The sequence below is a fragment of the Otolemur garnettii genome, unplaced genomic scaffold, assembly GCF_000181295.1.
Source record: "Otolemur garnettii isolate 467f Iridium unplaced genomic scaffold, OtoGar3 scaffold00028, whole genome shotgun sequence".
Lineage (NCBI taxonomy): Eukaryota > Metazoa > Chordata > Mammalia > Primates > Galagidae > Otolemur > Otolemur garnettii.
In genome coordinates, this window is record NW_003852423.1 from 16,349,252 (window position 1) to 16,366,336 (window position 17,085).

At 43.7% G+C, this 17,085-nt stretch overlaps 1 protein-coding gene across 2 annotated transcripts in view; it reads left to right on the forward strand.

Moving 5' to 3' along the window:
- Nucleotides 1–17,085, forward strand: part of NPSR1 (neuropeptide S receptor 1) — a 194,482-nt gene that overhangs the window by 153,594 nt on the left and 23,803 nt on the right. For both annotated transcript variants that reach the window (XM_003788578.1, XM_012804358.1), the window contains one exon: nt 6,983–7,184. In XM_003788578.1, the coding sequence (XP_003788626.1) occupies nt 6,983–7,184 (202 nt within the window). The remainder of the gene's footprint in view (nt 1–6,982; nt 7,185–17,085) is intronic.

The window sequence follows — 17,085 nt, forward strand, 5'->3', positions numbered from 1 at the left end:
CATCTCATTAAAATACAACATGTGCACCCCGTTGACATGACTTCTTGGTACCTACTCTGGAGAAACATTTGCATGGTGCATGTGTACGTGTGTGTATTGTAGCTCCTCTTAGATGATCAGGAACTTAATGATAACCTGGATGTCTCTCCATCGAGGAATGGCTTACTATCTACAGTAGAAGTGTCAGGTTTATTGATTGCATACTAGGTACCATTCATGATTCTAAGTTCTTTGTATATATGAATTACTTTAATCTTCATAATAGCTCCTATTGCTATTATTACCTGCACTTTACAGTCAAAGCAATTGCTATTCAGAGTTAAAGTAATTCGCCCAAGATCACACAGCTAGCAAGTACAGGGGCAGGGTTTGAACCCAGACAGTCTGAGTCTAACTTGGGTGCCTCCACCTACTACTATATGTCCTGCCTGTCAAAGTGAAGGTGGGAGACCTAAGAACAGTAATGTGCATCAACAAGATACAGGCTCACTGTAGAAATTTAACATGGACACTTGATGGTTTAGGACATATATACACCCATGAAACCATCATCGCAATCAATGCCGTAAAGTTACCCGTCACCTCCAAACGCTTCCTCCTGTCCTCTTTGTTTTGTTTTGTCTTGGTTTTTCACTTTTGTGATAAGAGCAGTTAGCATAAGAGCTACCATCCTTGCCAGGGCTTTAAGGATGCAATACAGTATTGTCAATCACATACACGTAGTGGAGATGTACAGTACATCTCTAGAACTGATGTATTCTTTATAGGTCAATCATACTTCAAGAACATGGTTTAGAAATTATTTTAAAAATAGAATTTATACCTGTTTCTTAGGCTTTTTCTCAGCTATTTGATTTGTTGTTTTGTGAAGGTGTGAAATTCGCACCAAGTTTTCTGGGCACTGTCAAGCTATTATGGTCAAAGAGGAGGCAGGGAATGGGATGAGGCAGGGGAAATAGGAGAAACCTTTCATGGCATAAGTAGGCAAAGGTGTGATACACTTGTTCATCCATCTATTTGTTTGTGCCAGGCAGACCCTAGAAAGGATTGTATGTGATGGAAAAAAAGACACAGGCACAAGACTCTTGTAAGGTGAAGAAATCAAAGTGAAGAGAAAACAGGAAATTGCATGTGGGAGAGTCCCAGGAAACTTACCAGAGGTGGGGGCTTGGGACTCTAACATGTCCATTACGTGTTTCACCACCTTCATTAGGCAAAATATCAACTGGTTGTTCATGGAAAATATGACTAATTTTGAAAGACACTCTGTAATATTATGAACAGTGACCTAAATTACAAGAAAGGCAGCAGTGAATATTATAGTGCTCTTTTGAAGATGCAAAACAAATTATTCCTCACTACAAAATTAATAAAGGCTCAAGGTAGAGCATTCAGAAAATCAGAGATAAAACTTTAGAAGCAGACATTAACCATCTCCCTTCTCTGCCCAGTACCAAGTAATGTCATTGAAGAAACATAAAAATAAGCAAGACCTGTAGCTAGAACGGGAGCCAAGGGCAGAAGCCATCCAAATACCAGAAACTCCAAGAATTCCCAGAATGTGAAAGAGCAGATTAAATCCAGAAGCCAAGTGTCATTTATAATTCTGCCCTTGGGAAAGCTACGTGGCCTTGTAGAAATTTTAAAAATCCTCAATTTATTGGGTGAGGGCAGCAGGTGAGAACAGGGCATGGCCTACACTGGAGTCATTTTGGTGCTCAGCTCACTGAAATTGAGGGCAGCTGTGAGTGGCAGGGTTAGGAGTTTATGCCACTTAGCAAGAGAAGGCATGAGACGGAGATTTTCTGCATGGTAGCAAGGCTGTCTGTGGAGAGTCTTAGAGCCGGAGGCAGCCTGGAGGGAGACAATTAGCGAAACAGGCACATGGCAATGGCAACTAACCAAGGGGAGGAGAGGAACAGGAGTGGCTGCAGTCTATTTTTTACTGCTTTTTGCTAAAGTGGTCGTTTCCTTACACAACAATTCCAGAGAAGTTAAAAATTTTAAGCCTTTTTAGGAAAAATGAGATTGAGAATAATTAGGAAAATATCAGTAAGAGGAGACAGATACAGTATCAGATATGAAGATGTAAGACTTTGATAGTTAGAACAATATGATATTGAAACCAGAATAAGATATGTAGGCCATTGAAAACTTCAAACAAGTTGGGAAAAAATGAATTAGTCAGTGTATGGTGTTAGAATAGCTGATTAGTCATTTAAAAAATATTAGATCACTACATACTATAGTTAATTACAAAGTAAATTCCAGTTGGATTGAAAAAGTGAACATGTTAAACATGAAAGGATTATTAGTAAAAGAACATTTAGGTGACACTTTCATAGTATTGGTGATGTCATAACCTTTCTAGGAATCCCACCAAAGGCAGAAACAATCAAGGAAATATAGTTTTTACTACATCAAGAATTTTAAGTTATTGGCCAGACATGGTGGCTCACGTGTGTAATCCCAGTACTCTGAGAGGCCATGGCAGGTTGAGCTTAGGAGTTTGAGACCAGCCTGAGCAAGAGCAAGATTCCATCTCTACTAAAAATAGAAAAATTTGCCAAGAGTTGTGGCTGGTGCCTCTAGTCCCAGCTACTTGGGAGGCTGAATTAAGAGGATCACTTGAGCCCAGGAGGTTGAGGTTGCTGTGAGCTGTGATGCCACAGCACGCTACCCAGGTGATAGAGTGAGACTACGTCACAAAAAAAATTAATTTACTTATATAAATAATAAGTACTCATAAAATAATCTCAAAAGCAAAATTAAAAATAGAAAAATATTTGTGTATAACAGGCTAAGAACAATATCCTTCTTATAAAGAGCTATGGAATAGGAATAAGAAGATGCCAACTGAGAAATGGGCAATTGGCATGAACAATAGTAAGATTCAAAGAAACACAATAAATAGAAGATACATAGAAAAGCTCATTTTGACTACTAATTAAAGACTTACAAGATTAAACATTTGAATACAAAGTTTTACTAACCAAACAACAAGATTAAAAGGCAAAGTCCTCTTGGTGTTGAGAGAGTGTTTAAAAAAAAAAAAAAAACACCTCTGTACACTTACGGTGAGAGCTATAAATTTTAAACACTTTATACTTGCCAAAAACTTATAAACTTGTTTCCAAGAGTTCATCCTAAGTAAATAACCGGAGATTGGCACATAAATACATAGCTATTATTTATAATAAAAATTATTAGAGACAATGTAAATATGTAATGATCTGCTATTGATAAAATTGGTGTAACCATAGGGGAAAGTACTATTTATCAGCGCTTTTCAAATTGCACTTCACATCCTGGCCTCCAGGGGGCTCATTTTTCCGGACTGTTCCCAGCAGGTCTGGGTGGTGCTACGGTCACCCAGTTTCCACCTGAGCTCCCGGAGCTTTCTGTATGTTTCCTTACCGTGTTTAAGGTAAAATTGTATTTGAGGAATGACTCTTGTCACCTGAAAAAAATGTCAATGCTACTTGCACCGGTGCAGATTTCTTAACCTATTTTCAGAAAAATGAGGTTACAAGGCAGCATATATACTATGATCTCATTTTTGAGAGTGAAATCCATATACAGGGCGGCCATAAAGTCCATGTGCGGTTTTATAAAGTTTGTGTGCGATTTTAAATTTTAAATTGTACACGGACTTTATGGCCACCCTGTATTACCTATAAAGGCACTATCAAAATTTAAACTGGCTGTTTCTGAGTGATGCCATTGTGGATTTTTTTTCTTCCTTTTGCTTATTTTTATTTGCTAGTATTTCTGTAGCCATGATGTGTAACTTGTATGTTTTTTTTTTTTTAATTCATGCATTGCATGAAAAGGAGCAAGGCTAAGGTAGAGAAGTACAGAATTGGACAAAAACAAACAGAAGAGGGAGTCTGACTTTCTATGGGTGAGAAACACGAGACAGCCCACCTAACACTCAAACCTGAATTGCACCTGTTCAGTCCAGATCCTTCAGCCCTGGTCACTCTGCATGGCAAGTGGGCCCAGCTGGCTGGCAGGCCAGCAGTCTTTCTGCTGTGGTAGCCGCCTAAAAGCCTAAGACAGTGGGGTGTTCCCTACATAGCCCGGCACCAACATGGGAAAAATAACCCCAAGCTTGTACCCTGCTGGGAATGTAAAGGAAACATTTTCATGCTCCTAAAGCATCATTTTATATTCTTTTAATCTGGTTTTTTCATGTCCATCCTTCTTAAAAGTGAATGCATACTAGTCCATTAAATAGAACCTGTATGGGGCCCAGCAGTCGCAAGTTACCCCTAAAGTCTAGGTCCCAGGACAGAAAGGAGCAGCTAATATTTGAATTATAACCAGTGAAAGACAAAACAGAGGCAATTGTTAGTGTCACAAAGGTCCATGGAAACATATCAGGCTTCACAATCTTGGCATCAAGAAGAAAACCCCTCCAGCTACATTTGCTGCTGTCATAATCCCTGCTTCTTTCCTGGCCCGAACTCTCACTGCTCCCCTCCACCCCAGATATTTTTCTATTCCATCAGGCACCAGTTCCTCCGGTCACCAAATTTTCATGGAAAATTTCCCTCCACCTCCTGCCTCTTGATCTCTCACAAGGGAGCTCCTTAGCCTTCTTCCTTGGGTACCTCATGACCTAGTGATGGTGGAGACGTTTTCCTACCTTTGTGGACCACTTCTGGACCATGTCACTCTGTCATCACGTGTGTGTGCCACTCTGTTCCTCTGGTGTTCATGCTGTCAATCTAGACCACCTTCTACAAGGCCAGCCTGTGTACCTATGCCCACAGCCCTCCTCCAGTGAAAATGTTGACACTATTCTCAGTCTCTCTCTCACCCTCCATACTGTCCTCATCCTGCAGACTTTGACATCTGCATAGACAAACCATCCAACCACATGACCACTCAGATTCTCGCTCTCCCCAAGTCTAGTGAGAGGAGCTCACAAAGGTGACTCACAGAGCTTGACATGTTCTCTGTATTTGGGGGGCACTGCAGACCAAGGAAGAACTCACACCTGAGAAAGCTAAAAAGAGAGTGGCTGATGACCCATGGTCCCAGCCCAGGGGGCTGATGTAGAACCTGTATTGAGAAGTTTGCAAGGAGCTATGTTTAAAAAAAAAAAAAAGTCTCTGTTCTAGACATTTCTGTCAGAGAAGCGCCGAAGTGACCAGGAAGGAATGAAAGGACACCACCCTAGTCAAGCAAGTGGCAATCCTGAGACCCCACAGGAGAGATTCCAGAGAACCCAGGAAAGTTCCTCAAAGGCCAGGCATCAGCTTTGGACAGCAGCCCATCACAGAGAGCGCAACATGGTCTCATGACAGTATCAGTCAAGGAGGGACTCTACTGTCCCCTTTCCCCTCCTTGTTCCCTGCTCCCAACTCCAGAGAGGGCCAGAAATGGTTAACAACCTGGGGAAGGGTTAGGAGCACCAAATGGGAAGAGAAAGCAGGAGAGCTGGTCTCCCTTCGCAGACTCCAGGTTCTTATCCAAAGCAGACCCATCTGGGGGAGAAAGATTTAATTTGAAATCATATTGGGAATTTTGAGTCTTTATTGTTATCTAGGATTTTACCAATTTTTATATGAACTACTAAATTGATGCAATGTTTACCACCTAAAATGACCATAGGAATTTTAAATCACCTATGAGTTAGCACGGTTATTAAGGGAGCTGGCCTGAGTTTTCAAACCAGCGCACGGGAACCACCACCCTCACGGGATGACTGGGTGTGTGTAAGGGTGCAGGGCAGGATCTGCCAACTAGTTACTATAATTCTATCCCAGGATCCTGTTTCTTTAATGGGCCAGTAACAACTTTTTCTAAATATGTTCCCTATCTCCTTCCACTGTGTGTAACTCAGCAAGAAGAGAACCCTAGATATTATTTTCTCAAATATTTAGTATTCAAAATTTTAGTAGTAACCTCGGTTCTTCTAGAATTTTTCCTGGTTCTTTTAGCTCCCTGGCCACAGCCTACATACCATGCTAGAATACCACATGACTCTATATTCCAACCCCACCCAAAGACACATATCTGCTTTCCAATTGGAAAGTTGGGGAGCCAGGATGAAAGGAGAAGGCCCCCAGGCCCAGTTGGCACAGACGGTGTGCCTACCAGGTGAGGGAGTTAGAAGCAGAGCTTCCACAACAGCTCAACGGAAAGCATCACTTCACAAACTGGTGTTTTTTAAAAGCACGTTTACACATGTTAATCGTCTCTCTCAGGCCTAGCCCCATGACCTGCTGAGGTGGTCAGACTAGGTACTTTTGATCCATTTTAAAGGGGAAAAACTGAGTTGAGACTAAGTGATTTGGCCCAGGTCAGAATATTACAACTGAAAGAGGCCACATCCAGTGTGTAGGGTTATAGCTGTCAGGCTTTAGGACTTGGTTTGAATAAGCCCTACTCTCCAGGGTTCCTGGTCTGCCCCACAATGCCATCCACGTTCCCACAAAGAATAGAAGTCTCCATCCCATTTGGCAAATACCTCTCCAAGACTGTCCCAGTGCTTTGTAGTGCTAGGTAAAATGGAAGGATGTCACATGGACTAATAACCAGATTACTGCTTTGTAACCAGAAAAATGGACTGCATTTTGGTGGACACAGCTCAGCATTTGTGCAGCTAAATGCATGTGGTACACCCTGAGCTCCCTACTACTGTAGGCACGGATGCAGCAACATCTCAAGTCAGGGAACAGGAAGGGGAGCAGAAATTGGGGAGCCCCAACCTTATGCCAGGCAGTGTGCTGGCTTCTGTTCGAGCCTCTCTATACCTCTATATACCTCTCTATACCATCAGCCCTACAGGTTTCAGCAGCCCCATCACAGGTACCATCAGTCTCGTTTACACGGGAGGAACAGGAGGCTCTGGAAGCCTCTGAGAGGTCCAGCGTGGCTCTGCCGCTGTGATCTTCTCTTCACTAGACTCTACTGTGCTCCCCAAAGATGTTGCCACATAACCATACATCCCTCTCTATTCTCTGAGCAGAAAAGCAAGCTAAAGTGCTCATCATAATTGCCTGGATCCTCTCCTTCCTGTTCTCCATTCCCACTCTGATCATATTTGGGAAAAGGACACTCTCCAACGGTGAAGTGCAGTGCTGGGCCCTCTGGCCTGACGACTCCTACTGGACCCCTTACATGACCATCGTGGCCTTCTTGGTGTACTTCATCCCTTTGACAATCATCAGGTAAGAGGCCATGGGCCAGACGCACAACAGACTATCCTGCTTAGCCAGGGCTGCTCCCCTCCCCTCTAGGTCACTGGGTATTCCTCATGCCCTTGGGGGAACTGGCCAGAGCAGGAGATTTTAGCTAACAAGCCAACCTCCTTCAAAACAGAATAAGGAGAAGGGAGCTAACACTTCCTGAGTAGGTGCTATAGAGCCAGCATTGTGCTAAGTAGCTAACAGTTATCCTGTTAGCCTCAGTACAACCCTGTGAAATGGCTACTGTTGTCCCCATTTTTATGAACAATGAAGTTCAAACATAAAGAGGTTAAATATTTACCCAACATCACTGGGGTTGAAATTCAGATTTGTCTGATTTCATACTCTATTCTTTCTCCTCTACCATGCAGCCTTTCAAGTACAAGGAAAAATGCAAATTTCAGGGATCTTATAAATGAAGAGTTAGATGTACTTGAAACAAACTAAACAGAAAACTCAGTATTCACTAACATGATAGGATTGAGTACCCAGTGGGGTCAGGCTGTGGCAAGATCACTTCCCGGGAGCTAGCCCTGAAGGAGAGAAGGATTCAGGTAGGAAGGTAAGGATTCAGGTAAGGAAGAGAAGGAAGCAGCCTCCGTGATGACCAGAGGTCAGACAGAATGTGAGGATGGTGTGTGGACAGGTCAGCAGTGCCAATTGGCACTGAGCTTCCTTCCAGTGGTGGGAGAGGCTCACTTGTAAAGGGCCTTGGAAGCCAAGCCATAGGATGTCCTTGGGTCCTGCAGCTGGCGGTGAGCCTCAGAGGATCTTTCATTAGAGGTGAGCACAGTCTCCTGAGCAAAGTATTTCTCATTGGCCATGAGGCGGGGTCACCCTCTGGAACAGGGGCTCTGCATGTGTGGGTGGGGTGGGAGATTCACAGGAAGACCTGGTGTATTCTCCTGGGCCACACTGATCCTGCCTCTCTCGAGTTGTCTTGAGCTTATCATGGTCTCTCATATGTCACAAGCAAAGAAGTTCAGCCTTTAGTTTTTGATTATATAAATAAGGCTGTGATAAAAAATCTCTGTTCTTAAAATTGCGCATGAATCTCTGATTATTTCCTCATAACTCATTCTGATGGAATTGCTAGAACAAAGATGAGGCTTATTTTAAGACTTTTATGTGTATTCACAAACTCCCCTTTAGAAAAGGTGCATTCTAGCTAAGGCCAGACAAAGGCTCTTGTTTCTTCTTCCCCTGATCCAACAGAAGGCCGTAGCATTTCTTTATTAAATCTTTACTACCTTGAGAGGTTCAAAAAGTAACCCTTAGTTTTAATCAGCATTTCCTTAATTATTTAAGCCAGTCGATAGCTTTTTGAGTGTTGTCTGACATGGGAGTCACCTTTCCCTGCTCATTTCTCATCTCTTCTTCATCATATACTAACGGGGGGAGAAATCTTATCCATCATGTGATCGTGTGGTCCAGACTTCGAATTTTTTGTAAGAATAAACTTAGAGCTAAAAGAAGCTAAGTGACTTATTCCCCCCTCAGAGGCTGAGCCAGGCAGGAGCAGAGTGACCCCAATATCCAAACCAGCATCTGGCCATCTCTGGGGATGGATGAATTAACACATGCATTTTATTTCAACTTACTGCCCTCCTCTTCACCAAGCGAAGCTTGGGAAAAAGTCTGAAGAAGGTTATAATCAAAGGTTAGTTGCAATAATGTGGGAAGGGAGACGAATGTGGAAGGAAGCAGCTCAGGCCATCACAGGCAATGGAAGCATCGGTCTCAATGGCATCACCTGTTCTTGCTTTTGTTTTTTTTTTTTGAAAAGTTAATTTATTTCAGGTTAACGTGAGGATACAAACAACCAGGTCAAAATATTTGATTTTGTTAGGTAGACTCCCTTTTGTGGTTATGTCCCACACACAAAAGGTATGCTCAACACCCCTACCCTGTGCCCATTCAGTGAGAGCACCCCAACCTTCTCCCCCTACTTCCTTACCCCTCCCCAAGACTTGAATTGAAATGAGTTTTTCTTCGACATGGGCCTGCACCTCCTATGCGGGCAGACTGGCTTCATAGTAGTATCGAGCACATTGGATAATTGCTTTTCCATTATTCTGATACGTTACTAAGAAGAATGTGTTTCAACTCCATCCGGAATATTACAAAAGATGCAAAGTCACCATCTTTTTATGGCTGAATAATATTCCACGGTGTGCATGTACCACAATTTGTTAATCCGTTCCTGGGTAGATGGACATTTAGGCTGTTTCTGTGTCGTGGTGATTGTAAATTCAGCTGTGATAAATAATCTAGTGCAAATGTCCTTATGACAAAATGACTTTTTTTCTACTGGGTAGATGCTTAGTAGTGGGACTGTGGGGTCAAGTGGGAGATCTACTTTGAGTTCCTTGAGGATTTTCCATACTTCTTTCCAAAAAGGCCATATTCATTTGTAGTCCCACCAACGGTGTAAAAGTGTTCCCCTCTCTCCACATCCACACCAGCATCTGCTGCTTTGGGACTTTGTGATGTGGGCTAGTCTTACTGGGGTTAGGCGATATCTCAGAGTGGTTTATTTGCATTTCTCTGATGATTAGGGATGATGAAACTTTTTTCATATGTTTGTTACCCATTCTTCTGTCTTCTTTAGAGAAGGATCTATTCATGTCTCTTGCCCAGTGATATTTGGGATTGTTAGCTCTTTTTCCTGTTGATTAATCTGAATTTTCTGTAGATCCTAGTTATTACGCCTTTCCTGATTCTAATATCTTGCTTCACTCTTGATTGACTTTCCATCAGCTCCAGTCACAGCCCCCACGCCATGGAGCAGAACACACTGCTCACGGTGCCTCAGGCCTGAAATTCCTCCCATTAATTAAGCTGCTTTTTCCACCAGGACTTCTCCTCCAATTTGCCTACAGGCTCACCTGTGGGTAGTTTTTTACAGTGTCCTTGAAAAGGCAAAACAGTGTATTCAGGACTGAAAGGAAATGATTTCAAAAGCAGATTTCCCGCAGTTCTCCCCAGCCCTGTCCTCTGTGAGGCCTGCTCTTTGCTTTCTGCTTCTGCCCATGGGGGAGCCATGGAAGCTCAGTGGCATCCCTGCGCTGCTCTGAACTGTTCCCTGCTTGACAAGACGCGGCAAAGCCCCCTTCTCTCTTCCATGGGCAGGGAAAGTGCCTGTGCCCCCCGCCAATGAAGGAAGAACTTCTCTGGGGGACACGGCGTTCTCCACCTCCTGCAGCTACAGCTCCCTTCTCAAACCAATACCAGCCCTGCTGGGATTTTGTGAGAGATTTGTTTTCCAGCTACTTCCTGGTTGAGTTGCCACGATGTCATCTCCCTCAGAGCTGAGGGTTAACTCTTTTCCTCGCTTCCTCTCTCTGTCCCCCCTCCCTTCCTTTTTTCCTTTTAGTTACCCCCGACTCAATTCTGTGGCTTAGGCCTCTTTAGGGTAAAGTTAAACTCTTCATGCCAAGCTCAGGCGGACAAAGGAGACACATGCTGTATGTGTGTATATGTCTTTACCAATTTGATAGGCAAAAAGAAAAAAAAAACCCATATCCTTGGTGGCACCTGTGGCTCAAACAAGTAGGGTGCCGGCCCCCTATACCGGAGGTGGCAGGTTCAAACCTGGCTCTGGCAAAAAAAAAAAAAAAAAAAAACTGGCAAAAAAAAAAAAAAAAAAAAAACATATTCTTGTTTTCATTTGTATTTCCTTCATTACAAATGAGATTAAACGTATTTTATATGTTTATTACTATTTTTTAAATACTTATACTTTTTTACCATTTTTGTTGTCTGGAGGTAGTAATTTTCTTTGTTCTCTATCTTTAGAGATGTTGTTTATGCAACAATAACCTATGTCTTTTTTTAATATATTGCAAATATTTCCCTAATTTGCCAGTGGCCTCTTCATATTGAAGATGGCTTTATTTTGTTTTTACTCCTTAGCCATTGACATAATAAAGAAAAGGATAAAAAGGACAAATAACCAGACAAGTGGCTTTTCTGCAAGAATACCATATGTTTTTACTTATCACAGCTTTGCATGCATTAATACCTGCTAGGACAAGATGACTTGTCTTTTTCAAAGACTCCCTGGTGATGCCAGGGGGAGCCACTGTCACCCTCTTTTTGCACCAACAGCCCCAGCCGGGCAATAAACCATTTGTCGTTTGCAGAACACTCATGTTCCTCTCACCTCTGTGCCCCTGTAAGCGTCATTCCTCCTGCCTGAGCACTCTTCTGAGCTCACCCTGCCTTGCTTCTGGAAAATTAGCTGACAACCTTTATATCGCATTTCTGAACCAGCTCCACAGTGGAGCTGTCCTTGCCAAGCCTGGGCCAAGAGGTGCCTGGGGGCTTCCCTCCCTACCACCAACCTCACTTTATCCATGTTGGCATTAAGATTTCATGGTAATATAATTGCCTGCTTGTGTGGCTGTATCTCATGAGTGCAGGGACTCACAAGTGCCAACCTCCACTTAATAGACACTTTGCAAATGTCAGTGGACAATGGAGGCCTGACTGACAAACTGCACCCATCTCAGAACAAATATGTCATTTATATCATCTCTCTCTCTCTCTCTCTCACACACACACACACACACATACACATGGACGTCCATATGCCCTTAATGTAGAAATGCCTGGCTATATTGTGTCTAGATCAACTTTTGGCATATGGTAGCACCTCCATAAATATACATGAGAGGAAAGAGAAGGAGAGAAAGAAGGGGGGAGGAAGAAAGAAAGGGAGAGAAAGAAAGAGAGAGGAAGGAGCTGTATTGTCTGCGGCAGACTCTCTTGAGGGCTGCACATGAATAAAGATGTCGCTATTCCGTCATCAACTAAATCAGGCTCCCAGAGCTTGAAACCATAGTGACTGACAGCAAAGGCAATACGTTGTTTTTCTGGGTCAAAACAACTCCTGTTGTTTCAAAATTCAGTTGCTGTAACTGTCTAATTGTCGCCGAGGAGGTTATTAGCTTTCGTATAATTGCTTTCCTTTAGCTGTGCTTATTTTCTTGCTCCTAATTGATTTCTCGTTCTCCTATCATTTTTATCTCTGTAACATAAAGGTAGAGGCAGAAAAGATCCATGGCTGACAATTGCAAAAGAATAAGTAGAAAAAAAGCACATTAGTCATGGAGCACTGATGTGTGATATGTGAGGAAAATCCATTTCATTTGCTTGGGAAATGGAGATTGCACTGTGGGAAAGTCCCAAGCAGGATGTGTGCAGCCCTGGGGGTGGGGTGCACAGCTCTGCGGGTGGGGTGCACAACCCTGTGGGTGGAGTAAACAATCCTGCAGGTAGGGTGCATAGCTCTGTGGGTGGGGTGCACAGCCATGGTGGGTCTAAGGGCCCCAGGCCTGGCTGCTCTGTCCATGGGCATGAAATCAAGGCAATGGAGGATGACAAAAGCCTGAGTCAACCATCACCTCAGGAAATGAAGTGACATCCTGTATATTGTCACCTGAGAGGTGGCAAGAGGTATATCTTTTAAAGAAAAAAAACAAGCAACAATAGCAAAAAACATTACACTCATTCTCAATACACTGCTAAATCATGGTAGATGTTTGTGGTTAAACTTCCAACAGCTATTCTACGTCCACTCTTAGGCACTCCTGGCAGCCCCTCTCTTTGGAATGTGAGTAGTTCAGAGCAGCCATGTGATCCTATTCCGTGGCTGGTAAGATATGAAGGAGTGCCTTAGGAAGAGCACTAAGAAAATTGTCCTCTATTCTCAAGAAAGAAGTCCAGGGAAGGACGGCTTCTCTTCTTCTAGACATTGCTGTGCCCGGAACTGCTGAAACCTCAGTTAGGAAGACACCTACACTGAGAAGAAAAGGAGGGATTGAAGGACGTCCAAATATTTAAAGTTTAGCACTGGCCCAGTGCTAACTTCAACCTTTGAAGTTGTAATTATGGGAGATAAGAAATAGTCCAATCGCTTAAGCCAATTTGGGTTGGGAGTTTTCTGTAGCTAGCTATCAAAAAGCACACTTGCTGGCTCCCGACTTCAGTGAATTCATCGAGCTACTGCAGGCTCCAGAGTGACTTTTCTGGTGCCTTTAGGAGATCTCAGCTAATTCAGTGCTACCAAGAGAGTCACTAGATCCCACTTGCCTGTATCTGCCCTAGGGAGCCCCTCAAACCTAGGCTGTCTATGCCTGGACATGAAGATTTTTGTTGTTGTTGTTCTTTCAGTATTGAGTTGCTCCTATATTCTCCCAAAGATTGGTCCAGCTTTTTGTAGAACGCCTACTCTCTAGCCAACTGTGGGGTAGGCAAGGAGGCTACGGCAATGGCAAAACATACATGGCTTCATGAATCTTCCTATTTGGGATGGATGTGGAGAGAAGGGATCACTTTTACACTGCAGGTGGGACTGCAAACTAATACAACCTCTTTGGAAGGAAGTGTGGAGAATCCTCAAGAAATTCAAATTAAACCTTCCATTTGATCCCACAATCCCACTTCTGTGCATCTACCCAGAAGAAAAAAACCCATTTTATCATAAGGACATTGCACTAGATTGTTTATCACAGTTTAATTTACAATCACCAAAAGGTGGAAACAACTTAAATGTCCACCAACCCAGGAATGGATTAACAAGCTGTGGTATATGTATACCATGGACTACAATGACTATTCAGCCATAAAATAGATGGAGACTTTATATCTTTTGTATTAATCTGGATGGAGTTGAAACATATTCTTCTTAGTAAAGTATCTCAACAATGAAGGGGCAAAAATCTAATGTCCTCCATACTAACATGAAGCCAGTAGATGATGTAATACATGCCCACATAAGGAAAAAACTCAGACCAATTCGAGGCCAGGGGAATGAGGGAGGGGGGAGGAGAGGGATGGTGTGCTTCTACTTAATGGGCACAGTGTTAGGGCGTATGGTTCACCTCTTGGGGGCGAGACACAATCAAAAGAGAGACTCTACCTAACAAAGGTGAACATTGTAACCTATTTCTTTGTACCCTCAAATTAACCTAAAACAATAATAAAAAGTAAAACCATTATTTAAAGAAATGAATTTTCCAGTAAAACAATTTAGAAGTCACTATGCAGTGTGATGAGCCTTGTGGTTGTGAAGCAGAGAGTCCTGCAGGACCCACAGCAGGGGGCACTAAGCTGGTCTGAGGGTCTAGCAAGGCCTTTGGGAGGAACTAGAGCCCTACACAGCATACATAGCCCAAACACATCCCACAAAGGAACCCGTACACCCTCCTCGCTGGGGGCAGCATCACATGGGGCTAATAAGCCTGTGAAGTGCAAAGACCCAGGCACAGTCCAGCTCTGCCTTCCTCTGGCTACATAAGCCTAGACAAGCCATTGTATCTTTCAAAGCAGTAGTTTTTCCACCTGAATCTCTCTATGCATGGTCTTTCCACCTGGAAAAGGAGACTAATACTAGCATCGACCATATAAGCATCGACCCCTAGACGAGCTTGGCATAGTGCTTGGTTCCCTGTTATGGTGAGCAAGTCGCTACTATTATCATTGTCAATATCGTGTCATAGCTGTGGTAGCCAGTGGATCTTGGTTTGAATCTTGTCTCTGACACATTCCAGTTGTGGAAGCTCAGCCTTGTCATCCCTAAAGTAGGGACAATAAACCCTTCCTCTCACAGTTCATAAATGAAAGCATAAAATAAGAACTTGTATGAAACCCAAACCACAATTAACACAGATCAATCACTTACTATCTGATGCCTAGCACCATGTCAACCGATGGAGCTAATGAGACAAAGGTTAAAGCCTCTGCAACAGGACAGGCACACAGCAGGGCCCACACAGACCACCGTCCTCCTGACCCTTCCCCTGCATGGGTGGTGGGGTGAGAGGTCAGGCACAGGGCTCTTGTTCCCATTTTGTATTCTTGAACCAAATAGCTTGAGTTGCTCTTGGAGCACATCCTCTCCTCACTGGCACTCAGGCCACTCTATTTCATGAAGAGATGGGATAAAATTCAAGGACAACTATGTCAGTGTATACTCCCACGCTGCCACTCTCCTTACTCAGTCTGGAGCAATAGCTTCCTGTCCATTCTCTACCTTTGTAAGTCCCTGCTCCATACCACGGCCAGAGCCGTGTCTGGCAACTGTGCAGACAATGGCTGAGCACGCAAAAGACCATGAAAGGAACATTTAAAATCTTCCTTCCACTCCTCCCTTGTCCTATTGCTCGGATCTAGCACTATACTATAACATTTTCTTGAACACCCTTCCATGACTGTGCAATTTGCACACCTATCAGCGTATCCATACATAGTTTTTCTTTTTTTATACATGAATAAATACAAATTATAAGTGTTGAACAATGTCTGATCTTTGAACAACAAAAAATAATATGGGTCCATCATCTGACCCTCCTGCCCAGAGCCCTTTAGAGTTTTCATTGCTCCAGATAAAGTGCACGGCCTCTAACCCAGCCCACAAGACCGTGCCCGACCTGGTTCCTGCTTCACTCCTCCGTGTCCTCATCTTAGGCCACACAGGCACCTTGCTCTCCAAGCTTCAGCCACACGGGCCTCCTCTGAGTCCTTCAAATGGACCACTTTTCCTCCTGCCTCAGAGCCTTTGCAGATGCTCTTCCCTCTGCCTGAATGCTCACTCTCTTGTGCATTTAGAAAACCTCTTTACCCTCTAGATCTTGGCTGACCCTCCCCCCCAGGAAGGTTTTCTGACTTCCAGAACAAACCGTTGTATTACGTCTTCCTAGCACTTTGTTCCTTTGCAATCACGGGTTACTTGAATCCTAATTTTATTATTGTCTCTTGCCCTAAATAAAATGTGAGCTCCCTAAGGGCTGAGACCTTATCAGTTGGGCTTACCACAGTACTCACAATGGTTCACTCAGTTCCTGGGACAAAGCTAATACTTAAATAAATATTATGAAATTAATGAACTAATGAAAGGAAGAGACACTTCAGGCCAGGAAATAGTTTTAAGGCCCCTGCTAAAAGAAGAGAACAAGGGGGCATTGTCAAGTAAAAGTCCAGTTTCCCCACTTCTCCCCAGGCCTGGCCACTTGCCTGAGCACAGGTGTTCAGCTTCTGTTGAGGTCTCCAGAGCACAGCTGCGCGTCACCCTCAGGCCCCACATGAAAGGGCCTGGAAATCCAGCTGGCAAACATGGACCCTTAGGCCATCTCTGGCTCTAAACGTCTACAGTTCAAAGACTATAGCAGACATCCTTCAAGTCCCCAAGCCTGTGCTGGACCCTGAGTGGGTTATGAAAGGGGCACTTATGGTCTGAGTGGTCGCTCTGCACGGTCCCTTGTGGGGAGAGCAAACTGTCTGTACGTGTCCTGGACACTTCTCCCTCATGATCCTGAGCCATGACTCAGCAACTGGCCTGTAGCATCCTGCTGGACAGCCCTGCAAGCCCTGCCCTGGCGACTTGGGCTCCACATTCTGCCACCACCCTGAGCTACCTCTAGGAAGAAAGTGAAGGAAGACAGGTCTGCATTTGGGTCATTTTCCATGAAGTCAGTAAATAAACCAGCCAGTTACAAGGGGGAGGTATTTTTCTCAATCTGAACAAGATTTCAGTTTGCAAATTTCCAAGAAGCTTCAAGAAAAGCCAAACCTACTGAGAAAGTAAAAATAGAGCAAAGACAAGGAAGAAGTTGCACCCAAGAAAATGAGGATTCTTCTTCTTAGCTCCATTAATGATAATGGGCTACTCTGGGTTCACTTGATCCTTAAGACATGACCACCATAGACAAGACCCAGTGCCGTGGGGGTTCCACCAGCATGGGGGCCCCAAGGAAGGAAGAGCTGGTCACCCAGGGACAATGAGGCAGCTCAAGAAGCTTTCACAGCAAAATGGTGGAATAAATGGACTGAAAAGCACCAAAATTCAGGGAGAGAGCAAAGCAGGTGCAGAGATGTGGAA